The sequence below is a fragment of the Fringilla coelebs genome, assembly GCF_963513975.1.
Source record: "Fringilla coelebs genome assembly, chromosome: 17".
In the NCBI taxonomy this organism is placed as follows: domain Eukaryota; kingdom Metazoa; phylum Chordata; class Aves; order Passeriformes; family Fringillidae; genus Fringilla; species Fringilla coelebs.
In genome coordinates, this window is record NC_140043.1 from 10,607,193 (window position 1) to 10,624,630 (window position 17,438).

The 17,438-nt window shown below is 47.6% G+C and overlaps 1 protein-coding gene across 1 annotated transcript in view; it reads left to right on the plus strand.

Moving 5' to 3' along the window:
- Positions 1-14,182, plus strand: part of MN1 (MN1 proto-oncogene, transcriptional regulator) — a 33,824-nt gene extending 19,642 nt beyond the window's left edge. Inside the window, exon 2 of the mRNA XM_084217397.1 lies at positions 9,921-14,182. Coding sequence (XP_084073523.1) covers positions 9,921-10,108 — 188 coding nt within the window. The 3' untranslated portion in view covers positions 10,109-14,182. The remainder of the gene's footprint in view (positions 1-9,920) is intronic.
- The last annotated feature ends 3,256 nt before the right edge of the window (positions 14,183-17,438 follow it).

Sequence of the window (17,438 nt, forward strand, 5' to 3'; positions counted from 1 at the left end):
CTTCTGCATCTCTCTTGGTGCTCCTGTGGGCTGCTCCATGCAGTGAAGTCTTGTACTGTGTTCCCTGTGCCAGTGCTTGGGTGCTGCTCAGCCCGGTGTCCCCTCCCCTGCCCTTGACAGGAGCAACTGGAGCTGCTGGCCCTCACTCCACAGGGCAGAGCCCACACAATCCCCAGCAGAGTGAGATGAACTAATTGTCTGCTGTTCTTTCATTTTCCAGGAGTATTGAAATTGTTGTGGGTCATAAATCACGTGAGCATATGGCCGGAAGGAGAACACAGGCCCATATTTCAGCTTTGGGCTGGAAGATGAGACTGTTTGTCCTGTGTTGTGCAGGCCCATTTTGTTGATTTACTGGCCTGTGAAACTTTAGAGTTAATTTTTTGTTGAAGCAAGGAAAGTCTGTCTACCTGTGACTTTCCTGCTTGAACAGCTGTTTGCTCCTGATTCGTTGCTATTCTGAGAATTTCATGAAGACTCTACACAGTGATGTGACAATTGGAAGTAAAAGATGAGCTTCTATTTCTCTTATCCTAATAGTGGCACTTACAGCTGTACCTAAGAATGCCAGGTTTCTTTGTGTGTTTTTTTTAATGCTAAATTTCCCTCACTGCCATTGCTCCTCCTTTGGTTGTGCATTTCTCTTAATGATTTTTTTTTCTTTCCCTTCAGATAGATTTAATTTTTAAGTATGCTGTTCAATCAAACTCTCTTCCTCCATCAGACTTCTGGGCCCCAGCTCAATCCCCACACCTTATTGCTGCTTTAGGGGATCTTTCTGAATATGCCAAATCCATTATATGACGACATTTCTGTCTCTTTCTGTAGTCAAAATTTAGGCTATACCAGAATTTGGGATTTTTTTTAGAAGAGAATTTAGAAGAATTTGCCCAGGAGGTGCTGGGTTGATAGTATCAGCTCTCAGCCTGATTTGCCAGCACTTAAATGTTTTCCAGCAGAGATTTTGACCTTTCTTTAAGAAGCTCAGGCCTCCTGACAATTCTGCTTTTTTTAGTTATTTCTTGCAGTTTCTTTAGAATTTGCTTGTGAATTACTTGCAAGGGACTTGCAAGCAGTGATTTGGAACCCCCTGTTTTTGGAGAGTCAAGCAGCTGGTGCTGCTGAGCCCTGTGCAGGTCAGGGAGTGCCCCATAGCATCACAAAATGGTTTGGGCAGGAAGAGACCTTAAAACTCATCTTGTTCCACACCCCTGCCATGGGCAGGGACACCTTCCACTAGGCCAGGTGCTCAGAGCCCTGTTCAGCCTGTTCTGTCCATCTCTGAGCTGCGTCTCTGCAGGTGCCAGGTTTGACCTGAGGTCTCTGGTCTTCCTTTTCTCTTGATCTGTGAGTGGTAAAATTGCTTTAACACCTTTTGTTTTCATGATTGCTGTTTCCCAAAGTCTCCTCATTCACCCCTGAGACACCAAACTTCAGCTGGAGGTGTCTTAAAGAGAAATGAGATGTTTCAAGGTAGGCTATAAATAAATGGCATAAAAGAGCTAATGATCCTTGATGCTGGTTCTTCTCACTAATGTTAGCCTTTGGTAAACTCCCACTGTGTTTTCAGGAGTATCCTTGAACTTGTGTGGTTTAACCCCAAGCATTACTGCACATGATGACTATTTCTTGGTGTGCAGGAACCTCAGATGTGTGAGGCCCCTGGGAGAGATTGACTTTGCCTGTGGCAGTTTTGTGTTACGGGCTCTTGTAATTGTGAGTTATAGATGGGGCAGAGGCACCTCTGGGAGCTGTGGGCAGAGCCAGGGAGAAGAAGGCCCAAGTAGATCATTGTCCCAGCCCTGGCAGCCAGGCTGGATGCAGATCTGGCTGGGGGGTTAGAGCACAGGGGAGCTTTTGGGGAACAATGTGACAAAACACCTAAAAGTCTTTGGCCAAGTGAATCTGAGCCTCACAAGAGACTGAAAATATTTCAGAGCTAATTCCCTTCTTTTGCTTGGCTAACAGGTGCTCATTTAATTTGCATCCTGAAACTAAATGACTATGAACAAAGTTCTTTGAAGGGAATCTTCATCTTTAATTCTGTTTTCACTTAAAGAAAATAGTTTTCCATGTATGATCTGTAGGGCTTAAATATCCTGCTTATTACTTTAATAACTATTTTTCCCCCCACAATTGTGTCAAAGCTCTTGCACAAATCTGATAGAGTGCTGGAATTTAGGTGTTTCTGTTTGCTGTGTGCATAATGATGAACTATTCACTGCCTTTAGAAATCCATTGGTACATCCCTTCCCTTGCTAGTGGAAGTTGGCATCTTACCTTATTTTTGGAATGTCCAGGTGGTGATTTAATGCAGAACATTTAAGTAGCATCTTTTTTCAATTTTGGCCTGTCCTGAAATAATACTAGACAGTGGCCAGAACTGGTTTTATTTGAGAGCTTACTGAATGGTTTCATGTGACTTCTGTGCAATCAGAAAATTCCACTTTGGATTTTATTGAAAATCTTTTGTTTGCTTGTGCATTCTGGCAGTCGAGAGATGGGTTTTGAATGGGCTGGAGCTGTGTGTAAAACTGTCATGTGATAGTTTGCGTACATATGAAATAAATTTGAAAGCAAAACCCAGCATTTCCTTACTCATCACGGATGTGTCATTTGTCATTCTTGGTGAAAATAGGCTCCGAGCATTTAGTTAGCGCAAGCAGGTGATGCATGCCAGCAGCATGAAAACACAGGATCAGTCTAGCCAGTATTCCTTCCTGCCATGGAGGTGGGCTTCTCATGCTGGGGGCTGGATTCAGAGGCAGGGCCATGTCTGAGACAGCCGCAGAGCCTTCAGAAGGAGGGGTTATGTAAGAGAAGCTGGTTGTAGCCTCTTCCAGTGCCAGGTCTGAGTGTCAGTGTGATGGAGCTGGTGGCTGGGGCTTAGGCAGTTCACTCCTTTCAGAGATGAGCAGAAGTGTTCAGGTTTTTTGAGGGGGAAGAACAACAGACCCTGGAAAATAACTTGGAGCTCCCTGAGGTTTCACTGGTGTTGGATGGCAGCATATGGATGTTGTGACTGTCAGCTGTGCTGGAATGGGCTGCAGTTGCTGGACTCACGTTTATTTTCTGTTGGAAGTGTCCAGACATTGACTGTTGTTGGCAGCTGGTTTGGTTTGACTTTTAATGCCAGTTTTCCTTGCTTGGGCAGGGCCACAGTTCTCACATGGCGCATAGCTGAGGAGGGCACAGTGTTGGTGATGGCACCAGAACTGACCAGCAGTTTGGAGCTGTGTGGTTGGGTTAGGCCTTGGCTGGAAGCTCAGCTTTCTGTGGCTGTCACAGACAAGCAGTGGTTCACCTGCATGGGGTAGGCAGGACCAGACTGGCAAACAGCAGCACTGCAGCTGGGGTGGGACCTGGTTTGCCAGAATAGTCTTTTGTTCTGTGAGAACCAAACCCCAACATCAGCCACTTCACCAGGGGGTAGGCAGGACCCCCTCTGTGGTTTGTGTTTTTCAGGGAAGCCAGCCTGAGAGTCAGTGTGTTAAACTGAAAAGAGGAACTGAAGGTAGCCAAAAGAGAGGAAGGATATGAGTTAAAAACAGTCCGTTGTCCCTGTGGCCATCTAGCAAGGTACAGGAGCTGATGCTGTCCCAAGGCCCGGAGCTTTTGGCTTCTCCAGGGATGCAGAGCTTACCTTTCTTCTTGGAGACTCATGGAGCTGGAAAACAGTGATTTAACAGTAGCCTCCAGAGAAATAAATAGGTGTAGGCAGTTTCACACTTGCCTGTGGAGCCATGGTGGCATGTTGCTCTCCTGGCGGGCAGTGGCAGCAAGGTGGGGAGCAGCGAGTTCCCCATCTCTTGTCTCTTCTTGGCACAGTGGAGGGAACGTGGATTTTACAACAGCAATGTCATTGTCCTCATCCACACATCCTTCACTCTGTGTCTTCAAGGTCATGCTGCATGTAAGATGAGTGCTGCCATTTCCATTGATAGGGTTAGCATTTTTCCTACTTCACGTTTTTTTCACCAGTTTCTTCTGTTTCTTTCTGTGAGCATGTGGCTCACAGTCTGACTGTAATCCTACAGCCTGACAGCAAACTCTTAACGCTGCCGTGGGTTTGGGCAGCCTCCCTGTCGTGGCGTGCACATCCTTCCATTGCTCCTGGTGAAAACAGGAGCAGGAAAAGAGGTCAAGGGATAAAAAAGAAAAATATGTATTTGCAGCAAGCACGATGTGTCTCCTGTTATCTGAATTCTGTGCAAGCAGCGAGCTCTGATGGAGCCCCATGCCAGCTTGGAGACCACTTAAAACAAAATAAACATCTCTGTAGCATGGGCTGATACACGCTCCCTTTAGAGCCTCAGGCACCTCCAATTAATCAAGCTGTCTGTGGAGGAAGGGCCTGTGAGGACCAGAGGATGCTGCCAGAGCTGATGGGCTGATAAAGGGGTGGGCAGCAAGCAGCATTAAGGGTGAACAGACTGTGTGTTAGCCTGGGTGTGCCATGCCTTTGGGTGAGTCTTGTCTGTATTGCAGCAAAGTCAAAGCTTTAATCCTGGTTTGCAGGATATACGAGTGCTGTGGGAGGGTGCTCAGCGCTGTGCACGCATGTTTGATGAAGAGCCCTTCCTCCTTCCGTGAGAAAGGCTCTCAGAGAGCGCTCAGCTGGCTGGGCCTTGACAATAAATTGAGGGGCTGGCCATGCCAAATGGCTTCTTGAAATGTCATGGAGTGAAATGTGGCCCATGCCCTGGAGCTGGGCTGTCTCTGCTGAGTGCTTCTGGTCAGCAGTGTGAGGAGTCACCTGTCCCCATTTCCGCTGAGCTCGTCCTGACGAGTCCTTGGCATCAGCTGCTCACCTTAGCCACCACCACCACTGAATTCTGTGCATACAGAGCAGAGAGCAGCAGGGAAGAGCAGCACCTTTAAGTGCCTTATGAGCAGGGATTACACAGAATAAATGAAGTAAAACCAAATTAAGAGGAATGTTCTAATAATGGTTTTCCTTGAGTGCCAGCAGAGCTGGGTGCTGCCAGTCTGGGCTCAAGGGAGTCTGTGCCTTCCAAGCATTGGAACAGCAGAGACATCCAGCCCAAAGTAGACACAGATTTTCAGGGGTGAAGGCACCTGAAAGCCATGCAGGTTTATGGTGTAAGCAGGTGGCAGGTGCCATGTTTGCGTCTAGGAACAAATGCAAGCCCTTGCCTCCTTGTATTCCAGGGTCAAGAAAATGCCTTTGTCAAGAACTTTGTCAGTGCTGCAGAGGTGAGGAAGGAGATTGCTCATTTGTTTATCAACACAAATGAACTAGTTGTGTTTAAAATAAAAATACAATTTCAGGAATAAGTTAATCTGTGGAGACTAGGTCCAGTGTCCAGGGAAACATGAAATGTTTTCAGACCTTATTTTTCTCAAAAAATGAAAAGAGATGCTTCTGTGCTGTGTACAAATGCAGAGCTATGTGCCTGAACCAATATGTCAAACTGTCATGTGGGAGATTTGGTGAAAAACATCTTGTCCTAAGGGAATAATTTTAAACACTATATGTAGGTTTGCTGCCTCATAAGGGATCATTACTCAAATCTATTCCCTCTTATGGTAGCTCGGCCTCTGCTTAACGGGCACGGAGTGAAGGGAAGCCCATTAACGCGTCCTTTAAGAGTGGTTATCAGATGGTAGAGGGGAAACAGATCTCTGATCAGGGAATATAGTGTTATTGGCCAAATCCTCCGATTGAGCCTTAACAAGATGAGTAGCAATGCAGGGCCTTCACGCTCGGCTGGCCATCGAGGGCGGCGGCGGGGCCGTGCTGTGCCGGGCAGCCGGACCCTGGGCAGCGCGGGCGGCTGAGCCCGTGTCAGAGCGGTGAGCAAGTGTAAGGGATGAGCCCTGGGGCGAGCAGCCATTCTAGGGATCTTCACCTCCTGTTTGTCACTTCAATCTCGAAGGAACGCTGAAATGTGGAGTGGAACCCACTCCCAACCAGACCCCTACCAGACTGTGTCTGTGCTCTCACTCCTGTGTCTCGCTGCTTTCCGTCCTTTTGTTGGTGGTGATTTTGGCAAAAATGAGAAGGATGGCATAAGCAGCACCTGAAGGGCAGCATCAGCTCCTGGTGTCTCAGCACAGCATCTGCAGTTGCCTTGGCTACACCGGCCCTCCCTCAATTAGCCTCCTCTCTGACAAGAAGATGTGTGGTAGCTGTGCAGGTGAACTCGTTTTTAATGGGATTACTTTACTTAAAAATTGGGACACCGGGTTTTCACAGTGCTCGGTGGGGTTGTCACAGTAAAGAGAACAAGTTTGTTTTTTCGTAATGCATAAGAAGATGCTACACAACAAAAGAGGCTTTGTATTGAGCAGCTTAACTGCTCAGGGTCTCACAAAAAAGGGAGAAGGAAGCTGGAGGGGACTGAAGGTGTGTACACATGCTGTCTGCAGAGTAAGGTGAATGCCAGGGTCTAACCTCACTAAAGAAATGTGTTTTTCCTGAGCTGATGTGGAAAAGCAGTCTGTCGTGTGTGAATTGAATTTTTTTGTGGTGCAGCACTCCTGGTTCTCTTCCTGTGTCCCAGCTGCAGGCTCCAACGCTGCTGGCCAGGCTCCTGGGTTAGTCACCACACTGCCATTAATGCTGTGTAAACAAACAAACAAACAGCAACCTTTTCTTTTTGAAGGCTGTGTGCCTTTGCAAAGTAGAGCAGAACGAAAGAGCAACTTCCCAAAAGTGCAAGGTCAGAGCAGAGGGTCGGGCCTGGAGGGAGGCTGGGGAGCCTGGCTGGGCACTCTCTTCTTGCTGTTTGTCTGGGGCTGAATGGCTGGAATGTGTTTGGCTGGGTAAAGCTTGGTCAGAAGCTCTTGCCTAAAAGCAGACTAGCTCTTGAGACCACCACAGCATCACCAACAGCAGTGGGGAAGGACACCATCATGGGGGAGCATTTTCCAGACTTATTTTGGTCTTTGGTCACTTTACTGCTTTGAGTTTCATGCCTTTCACATGAACATGACATGAGCTTAGAGATGATGTTTGATTTCTTACCTCTGCTTCAGCATTTGCTGTTTCCAAGTGGCACACGCTGTCCTTTGTGGACGGTGGCTGTGCTTTTATCAGTTCCGGGTTCTGTGTCATGTCCTTTGGTTTGGAGGGGAAGTCTCCACCCAGACCATCTCCAGATCTTGGGTGTGGAGGATGGCCCTTATTAGAAGTGTACTGCTTTTTCTAATAACACAAATTTCTTGCAGTAGTTGCTAATAGAGGCAGTTGTGCCGTTTAAAGATAATTTGTTTAAAAATTCCCTGCTTTCAGTGAGGTACTTTGTGACTGACAATGATTTATCTGGAACTTGGCAGCTGTGAGGCAATGATGTGGTGACACCATCTTGCATTACCTGACTAATTTTAACGTGCCAAGTCACATCCATCTCAGCTACCAGAACTGCTCTGGACCATGGACACTGTGACTGGGGAGTGCCAGGACACTGTGGCTGTGAGGGAGGAGGCAGGATGGCTGGTGAAACAGGTCTGTTACTATTCTGGACAAGCATCAGGCAGTATCTCATGTTTAAGAACATAATTCTTACCAGGTGGATCAGCACAACTTTAATTTTTTTGCTACAAAGGTTTTTTCCTGGAAAGCACCATACTTTTGTCAAGACAGAAATACTGGAAAAAAAGTAAATTGCATTGAAAATTGCCATCCAGATTGGCTTTGAGAATTCTTGTGCCAGAGCAAGCTTTGCTGGGAGCTCTCTTTGTTTTGGATTTGAATATGTCACTTTCTGTGCTCGTTAGCAATAGACAGGAGAGCTGGAGCTCCCACAGTGGTGTCCCATGGTGAGCAAGGCTCGTGTGGACAGTGTCAGTCAGTGTTGGCTTTGCAAACTGAGGCTCAGTTCCTGCTCACCTCTTTTACTTTGGTTTTCCTCTCAAGCCAAGGAATCTTGTTCATCCATGTGAGACAGATTTTGTTTTGATTTCTTTATCAATAGTTTGCTTACGAATTTTATCCACAGCAAATGGCTTAGAAAGAATTTGCTGATTTAGAAACAAATAAGCCTACTTTTTATTCTCCAATTCCTTGTGGCACATGAATTTGTTTATGTAGTCATTGCTGAGGACCAGCTCTGTTCTAGGTGTTGGGGTGCCTGCACAGCTGCTGCAGGGGAGCTCTGGCTCCAGTCCCAGCCTGGGAATGTGCCACCTCTGCCTGGGCTGTTGGGGGTCTCCTGCAGCCCTTGTAGAAACACTGCTGGGACCCCTGGGCCCCTTGTGGCAGCAGTTCAGCTGTGGGACTCTTTCCTCTTTCTCTGCAGGAGAGGAAGAGAGCTGCTGTCACAAGGACTAATCTCGAGGCGCTGGCTCTTCCTGTGCCGAGCCCAGCATGTCCTGTGCAGTCAGGGAGACCTAAGAATAAAAACAGTGGGTACTGCGTGTCTTGTGAACAAATACAAGTAAGGAAAACATTTCCTGTTCACAATTTTCTGCACAATCCCATCTGAGCTTTCAATATTTTATAAATAAAAAATGTCTTAGGTATACTTGTATTCTGGACAGTAAGCTTAATTGAACACCTGATCAAATAGTGGTTATTCAGGGAGGCTGGAGGTTTTGCCCTGTGATTTTCCCAAAGCTGTAGGACTCAGGGGTGACAGGAAAGAAGAGCAGAAGCTCCATGTGCTGGGAAGGGATCTGTGCCAAGACCTCTTTGCCTGCTGGAACTTCAGGTATCACGCAGCAGCCTCTGCTCCATGCTTCTGCTCAGCCCTTCAGTGCTGCCTGTTCATCAAAACTGACTAAAACCACCCAACACCAACTGCAGGGAACTGGAATCCTTTTGGGTGTAGACAGTGTGAGCACCTTTTCCTGCTGCGACTGGAGCAGCACAGGGGGGTGCCTGGAGAAAAGCAAGCACGAGGTGCAGCTGAGGTGTGCAGTGGAGCTCTATGTGGATTTGCACATTGCAGCACTAACCCAGAGCAGGGCTGAGCAGGCAGCAGTGCTGCTCTGGAGCCTGGCTCCTTCTCCCAGCATTGATGGCATCACCTCCTCAGATTCTTGGTAGTTTCTGTGTGGTGTTGTTACACTGTTTTAGATATGAGCATCTCTGACATCCTGTGATAATCAAACCAGGGACTTCCAGGCTAGTTTAGCATTATTTTTAATATTATTGTGATTGTGTAATAAGCTGTTCAGTTCTAGTATTGTGTCTGGTATAGCAGGAGGTTCATTGAAAATAATATGAGGTGCCCTGTGAAATGTGGTATCCCTACGCTGCTTGGCTTCGTGGAGCAGGAGAAAGGTGATGGGAGGAAAAGTCCTGAGATGTTAAACATTTATAGCTGGTTTTTGGCATCTTTGTCATGTTCCACCTATTTTAACTACTCTTCACAGGAACTGTAAAAGCTGGAGGAAAAAGGCTTAGGGACATTGTTTGGATGTTTCAGTTCAAGTCTTACATTTCTGTAGTTAACAGGAACTAATGATAGCTAAAGATCATACAAAGTCCTAAAAAGAACGAATTTTTAGGAAAAATGTTCTCACAGTGCTCCATTAAGAGGGAGAGAGGGAGGCTGATGCTGGGACTGACCACGAGGGCATGGAGGGTTCAGGGCTGGCTTCCTGCTCGGTGATGTTTCAGCATCTGTTTCCAGCATGGAAGGAAAGTTCCCGATTGTGCTGTGGTTTAGGACACGCTCGTCAGTCCCGGGTCCATCCCTGGCGTTCAGACACATCACTGGTTTCTCTCAGGTGGTGTTCTTCTGGCCTGGTGAACAATCTTGCTTCGGGGTGGGCAGGGGGAGCCATACTTCTGATGGTGACTCGGAGATGCAGGAGAGGGGCACGGCCGGTGGGGAGAGAAGTGGTGGCAACGCCACTGGCAGGCAGTGAGTTGCTGGGGTTGCAGGCTGTGAGTTGATGGGGTTGCATGTCACAGGTCTCCCTAACCTCTCTCTGTGAACCCTTTGCAGCCCACGACCTTCCCCCGAGCAAGACCTCGGCGGCGGCGGCGCAGACGGGCACCCACCTGCAGTGCCTCTCGGTCCACTGCACGGACGACGTGGGCGAGGCCAAGGGCCGGACTGCGGTGCCGACGTGGAGGTCCCTGCACTCGGACATCTCCAACAGATTCGGGACTTTTGTGGCTGCCCTGACTTGAACAAAAGAAATTATTATTTTTTTTTCTTTTTTTTTTAATTTCAAAGGGCCGCTACTGCTAGGTGGACTATTTTTCTAGGTTGGTACCTGCTTAGTGGCATATGGACTGGAAAGGGTTAATTTAAAGTAAACCTCAACTTTTTTTTAATCTTCTGCCACAGTATGTTACCAGTGTTAACCCTTCTGCAGTTAGCACACTTTTGCTTAAGATTTTCCTGCTAGACCACTTTTTCCCATTATTCTGTAACCTTGGCATACATTTATAGATGAGGCCTTTTCCTTTTTCATCTCAGTGTGTGTCCAAGTCACGTATGTCATAATAAGACAAAGATTCTCCTCTTCCTCCTTCTCCTCCTCCTCCTCCTTTTCTTCCTCATTTGCTTTGTTTTTCTTTTTTTTTGTTTTGTTTTGTTTTGTTTTGTTTTGTTTTGCTTTGTTCAGTGCTTATTAGGATGGTGATCCTGAGGAGCAGCAGTTCAGGAATAAACACCAGTGAAAGCAAAATGGTCAGCATTAAATCATATGTTATAGTGACACCCAGCCTTTGCCAGTCTCATACCAACCAAGCAGTTGATGCTCTGTTGAATGTTCAGGCATGGACCTGCCCTTTCCTGAGAGAAGGAGGCTCTGCTTTCAGCCTCGTTTTGCTCTGTGCCTCCTGGTGAGGCCAGGATGCTCCTTCCTCTGTGTACCTGGGCGTAGCCCTGGGATGGAGCTCTGTCATGAATGGGCTGGTTCAGGCACAGCAGGGAAGGTATGGAGAAGTTTCTTTAAATAAGTTTAATAGTCATTATCTCTTCCTCTAAAGGTCCAGGCTCCTTCTTGCTTGCCTGGGCCTGATGGTGCTCCTACATTTCCCACTTTATTGATAGTGGAGAAGAAAATCCCCTGCACCCTGCCCACTTTTTGCCCATTTTAGACTGCAGAAAGATGCTGTTGGTTGGCAGCAGGTCCAGTGTCCCCTGCACTTGCCTGGGGGTGCCCCCACAACGGGTCCCAGTGCAGTGGCAGGGGTCAGGGATCATCCAGGTTGGAAGATGCAGGGGGCTGTGTGCCCAGGGGTCGCATTTCTTAATCTGCCAGGGCAGGGATACCTGGTGTCAGAATCCCCCAAACTCATTCAAGGCCCCATTTCTGCCATACACTGAAGAACAGCATTGCTGGATGCACACAATAAAAGGAAAGCCATACTTTCCTGCTTGGGCTAGATAATGCTCATTCGAAATGAAAGTTGGAAGCAAACCAGATACAGCCACAGCTGACACGATGGGCTGATTCTCCAGTGGTTTTATGTCACACTGTCCATGATTTGTGTGTCCCTGTGCCCAGGAGTGGCCCTGTCCTGCCCCGTGCCTGCAGCTCACCTCCCACAGCTCCTGGAGCTTAGGAACAGCACCAGAGGGTTTGGTTTTGGTTGTGAAATAAAGGTTGGCCTCTCTAGGGTTATTTATTCATGATTTCACAAATGTGTCCCTGCTAAAGGGACAGAGTTGAAGACTGCTTTATATTTTATCTTTGATGATTGTGCTCGGTCTTTAATTATTTTGAGGTAATATTCTTGGTAGACACCAACGGAGAGGAAATTCTGCCTAAAAAGCCAAGGGTGGTCTGGAATCCTCACTCTCAGTCATATGTGACTTCAGAGAGACTCACAGTGTTTGGAAATGTGATTTGAATGTGCTCTTATTAACCATGCATGGATTGATTTATGGGTCTGGTCAATGAATTGACTTGGGATAAATTTGGATAGTTTTTGATCTTGGTTTTCAATATTATTTTACTTTGTATTAAAGCTGGAGCTTCCAGGAGGATGAGGATTTTTGCCCATCCTGGAGCAACTGGCTGTGGAGCTGCCTCACACCCACTTGGTTTGGATCCAAAAGCTGGGATGGTTTGTACCTCTGTCGGGGTGTGCAACCAGGAGTGCAGAGCTCCTCCTGCACCTGCAATAAAATGTCACCATCCCCAGTAAAGTATCTCCTAGTAATCACTGTCAGCCCCCTTCCAGAAGGTGCCTCTTTGCCTGTGATTCCTCAAGTCCTGGCTTACCTAAGTATGTGCTTGATTTTAAATCCTGTCAGCAGACCACTTGTGCTGCTGTGGGGGGCTCAGTCTGCAGCAGGGGGCCCTGGGGTGACACCAGTCACTGCGTTCCATTTTCACTTCCAGCTGAAAATTTCGGCCAAGTTCATGGTCTGGTGGCATTCCTGCTCGGAGTGCAGTCCCTTGCCTTGTGCTTTGTTTTTAGTTTTTCCTGCTGCACTGAAGAGAACAGGTTTTTCAGGCTTCCTGAGGTCAGGGATGCACACCCTGTGCCACGGGAAGGAACCTGTCAGGGAACACCGAGTTCAGATGCTTTTAAAGAGAAATCCCTGTTTGAGTGGAGCTGTGGTGGCTTGGTCTCAACACCCAGTTCTGCTGGCTCATTCTCAGCAGCTTGCACTTCTCTCCTGGAGTGTTGTTCTCATCCACTTGGAACTTGCTTTCTCACTTGCTTATGGAAATGCAGAGCATAAGCAATTCCCTTGAGATCAGTGGAATCCTGTGAGGTGAGGATGTGTCCTGAGGCCAGGGGCTGTGTCTCCAGTGCTGAGCTGTGCAGTGTAGAGCCCTGGGTGTTGTGGCACTTGGCCACCTCTGGCTCTGCTCTGGGCAGTGGGTGCAGTGCAGGGTTAGGACTGTCAGAGAGGGAGAAGTTGAGGAAGTGGCTGGCTGTGTGCTGGGCTCACTGGCCATGGAGTTAAACTGAATCATGTGGTCACACACAGTCCTCTTGCTGATCTCCTGTCTGTTTGATCTTGATTGAAGGAGCTCTGCTTGAGGGAGCTGTTAGCCAGGACCAACCAAACCTGTCCTTTTAGGGTTTTGCTGCTTTCTTGCCAAAGATCAGAACAGAAACTCTACGTTCTGACCAGGACAGGCATCTTGTCCTGCTCATCACCTGGGGATGTGGTACTGACAGCATATACAGAAGGTTTAGGCTTTGTCACAGTGCTGGTGGCACCTGCAGTAATTTCATTGTACCCATTTTCTCCATTGATTTTACACTGAATGCACTGATCAGTTTTTTTAACACATATAAAGTGTCAGCATGGCCTGACACAGTAAGACTAGAAATTATGTCATTTTCTAAATAATAATATTCCAACTGAAACATGTTTGGGATCTGTAGGTAAAAGCCAGTTGTGGAAGAGGTAAGTTGCACTCTTGTGGAGAGGGAAACTGAGGCACAGACAGCAGCAGGAGCCTGAAAGAACAGTGGCAGGGCTGAGCTGCACTGAGGTCTGACCTCTGCTTGCTGCAGAGCCCCATGCCCAAGGCTCACTTCCGTCAGGGGCCAAGTTGGGTCAACAGGGGGAGAATTTTATCGGATACATGTTCCCCAAATGCCTGGGAGAAGCCTCCTGCCTGTGTGCCCTACATGGCTTCCAGATGGGGGCAGTTGGACCAGAAGCCAGAGAGGGGTGGTACATGCACAATCTGCTCTGGATTGGGAGCAACAGCTACAATGTGGCTTTGCCTTTTGCCCTGGGGATTCTCCCTGGCCCTGGCGCTGGAGGCTCCCTCGCAGCCTCGGGGCTGGGTTGGGGGAGCCAGGACATCCCCCATCTCCTGGCCCTGTGCCCTGGCTCCCTCTGTGTTCCCTAAAAGAAACCCTGGGCTTAGTCTGCAAGTTGCAGTGTTGTAGCAAACCGAGCAAAATTTCCTTTGCATTTCAATTGGGAAGAGCAATCAAATACCTCTTTGCCAAAAAAGGACAGAATAGGCCTCATTTATTAAATACTCCTGCAAATTTTCTCCAGATCACATTCTCTTGGGGTTACTTGCTGTCTGCTGTTTGAGCATCAGTAAGGGGCTTTAGGCTTGTTACTTAGTTAAGGTTTTCACAGTGTCTGAGGGTGGAAGGGGATGAGCACCAGAATTCTGTCACCTGAATCACCTGGGGAGTTGTGCAGGTTCTGTGGTCTCCATGGTCACTCTGGGACTGGCTTGAGATCCTGGGGTGGGACTGGACTCCAGGCACCACCAACAAGGCAAAAAGTTCCAGTTTTGGGAGGTGGAAGGGATGAGCTGAGCACAGTAGTGGGACGGGCACTGGGTGGGTGGGTTGGACAACAAATCAAACTGGTACATTTGACTTATTTTTGTTAAGCTGCAGTGTAAGGTTTGTCAGCTACTGGATTCACAGCTGTTCAAGGGATGGTGTGTAAGAGCATAACCCATTTTTGTAGAATTGTTTCTTCTTTAGTGCTTAAGGCTAATGGAGGAAATAGTCTAATTTTGTCTTAGAAATTCTCTATTAAAATTGTTGCTTTGAGTCCATCCGCTCATAGGTTCTGACTGATGAAACTGCAGGTTCTGATTTCCGGCAGTTATAACTTTATCACTATTCACTACCCAAGAATATTACAGCTTTAAAACAGCCTTAAGCAAAAGGATATTATTTCTTTGTACTAAATTTGGTTCATGGGAAAGAAAAAAAAAAGAAACCTCAAAACACTGGTAATCCGTACTGCATTAGCAAACTCTTCTGAAAAATGTTATTGCACATGTAAAATATGAAAACTTGACTCTGCTGTGTGTTAGGCAATCCTGTAATCTTTTTTTTTTCTTTTTTTTTTTTTTAATTCTTGTTAAATTCATTTCCTAAATGCTTGGTTGGAAGACTGTGACGATAGCTCATGAAATTGAGTGTTATTTTTCTTTCTTTTTTTTAAATATGTAAAGTGCAGTCTTCTGTATTCCTGCATATTGTACATATCTGTATATGTTTTACTGAGCAACTAAATAACAATAAATATGATGTTAATGGTGGCTACTCTATATTTCATACCAGGTTTGTTGATTTTTTTCAGCAAGTCCTTTTTCCCAGGGGTGTGAAGAAGTGAATGGATACTGTTCATATTCAGGTAAGCCTTGGACCTTGTGATGGGAACAAATTTGCCCACGATCTGGGGAAAACCTCACCCACGTGGGGCACCCTGGGGCTCCTGGGAGGTTTGGGGTGGACTTTGCTTTGCTGATTCCTCTCTGCCATCAGTGGTGTCCCTCTGCTCAGCAGGATTGGTGGGTTTTAAATTTTACTTCTTTTTGACCCTGAGGGAGGAAGAATGGCCCTGTTCATTGCAGCTGCTCAGTCCCTGCTCTGCAGGGAAGCCCATGGAAGATAAGACCTTTCCTCTGCCCAGGCAGTTCCCCCATGAAACTGAGGACTGGTTGGGCAGCAAAAGCTTCTATGAGTTGTTCCTCATTCCCATGGTGACCACCCCCAGCCTGTCCTCCGAGGCACTGCAGGATGGTGGCCTTGTCTGTACACTGAGCTTGTTGGTACCCTCTTTGCTGCTGGGGGGTGGAGATGCCTATGCAGCTCTGCTCAGATGCTGCCATGGGATCTTGGAGCTGTCCTGCTCTCTGTGTCACCTCTCTCTGTGGCAGCATCTTTCTTTCTCCTCTGGTCACTGGAGCTTGTCCAGAGGGGCCAGACCATGCCTGGAGCTGTTGGGCAGTGGGAGCAGCCCCCGGGGCAGCTCCCCAAGCCCCCAGCACTGCTCCTGCTTTGTCCTAGTTGTTCAGTAAAACTGACCACGAGCTCTGTTAATGGTTGGATTCACACAGCTCCTCCAGCACACGAGGCCATTTCTTGGCTCCCAGATCTCCCACTGTGCAAAGGCTCCTTTGCTTCTGCCAGCAGCTGGAGCAGCCCCTCCTGCTCCAGCAACGCTCCGCCCCAAGCTCCTGCTTCCAAAAAGGCAGCAGGAGCTCCCTGTTCACTGCACATCACACTAACAGATGAAAATCAACTGACTGGTCTTTGATTTCTGCTCTTGACACTGGCTTTACTTGTCACCTGGTAATGTCACCTCTGCTGATGCTGGCACGGTGCCTGCACATCCCAAACACTCGCCTTCATCCCAAGGCACTGTGCTCAGAGGCTCACCTGGTCCATGCCAGAGTTAAGCATGGATTATAATTTATTAAGTAAAGAGAAGCAAGTGGTTGGTCCTGGAGCTTTTACAGTTCTTGCTCTCCTAATTGTTTCCTGTGGCCTGTGACTGTGCTGAGTTGAAATGTCTGTAGCTGCATCTCTCTGCCCAAGCCATTTAACTGATTTAATTATGTCCTTTGAGTTACTTTCTGCATGAGGCTTTGGAATTCCTGTCACGGAGGAGACTCTGTAAATACGTGTTGTACGTTCAGCAGTCAGGAATCCATTGGCAGTGCAGCTGGATCCCATGTGCTGAGATCTTCTCAGCCCCTCTGTGGACACCATGTGTGGCTGCTGGGCAGCTCTGCCCCTGCAGTGCCAGCCAACATTCCTGCAGTGCTGTCTGGGGGCTCCTGTGTGTGATCCAGAGTCGTTGAAACCCCCTCTTCCTTCCCCTGCAGTTTGGGTGAGCTGCTTGCAGCTGGCTGCTGCTGCTATGAGAGTATGGCAGAAGGCATCTCTCTCCATAAAAACCAAGGTAAATAAACACAGGATTGAAAGTTTGAGTCAATGGCATCCTTTTGGCTGAAAAAGTTGTTAGAAAGTAGAATGCCATTATAATCGGTTTCTTTTAATATCAAGTACTCCCAAAATCCCTAGGTCATATTCCTGAAGTGGTTACTCTCCTGCCTGGGAGACAATTTGTAGCTCCCCCAGCAGTTTAGCATTATGGGGGAGCTACAACAATAACATCACGTATATTTTGCTTGTAAAATGTTTATGTTTTGCTTGTAAAATGTTTAAAAACTCTCTGCTCAGGTGAACTCTGTGAGGCTGTGCCTAGAAGGCAGAGGAGTGGATGGGGGTGAGGTCTCTCCTAAGCTCTCCTTTCTGAGATGTTGCCAGAGCTCATTAATGACAGTGCAGGAAGTGAAGGTGACAAGACCTGAAGAAAATCATGTAGGTTATCTTTGGTTCATTACTGCAGGGCTGTGCCCTGATTTCTAATGCCCAAAGCTCTGACCAGCACAACCAAAAAGGACAGGGTGGTGGGGGTCCTTAACCTTTTAGTGAAAAAGAATAAAAGCAAGCAAGCAAACATCCAGCTATGGAGTGGGGATGGTGTTCGAGGTGGTGGAAGGGGATCCATGGCTGCCTATTTCCAGCACTGGCAGGTAGCAGTGGGTTTGGGCCCTTGCCAAGCCTGGATGGGAGGTGCCAGGGGTGCTCTGACAGGACCTTGGGGGTCCCTGGTCTTGGGACAGCATGTGGTGGGATATGGGAGGTGGGATCTGTGGCTCCTTTGCGTTCTCACTTGGCCATGGACACGTGTCACCGTGTCACCATTGCTGAGCCTTGTTATTTCCTTTTAGATCATGCTTGTGTCACACCTGTGAAACAAGGA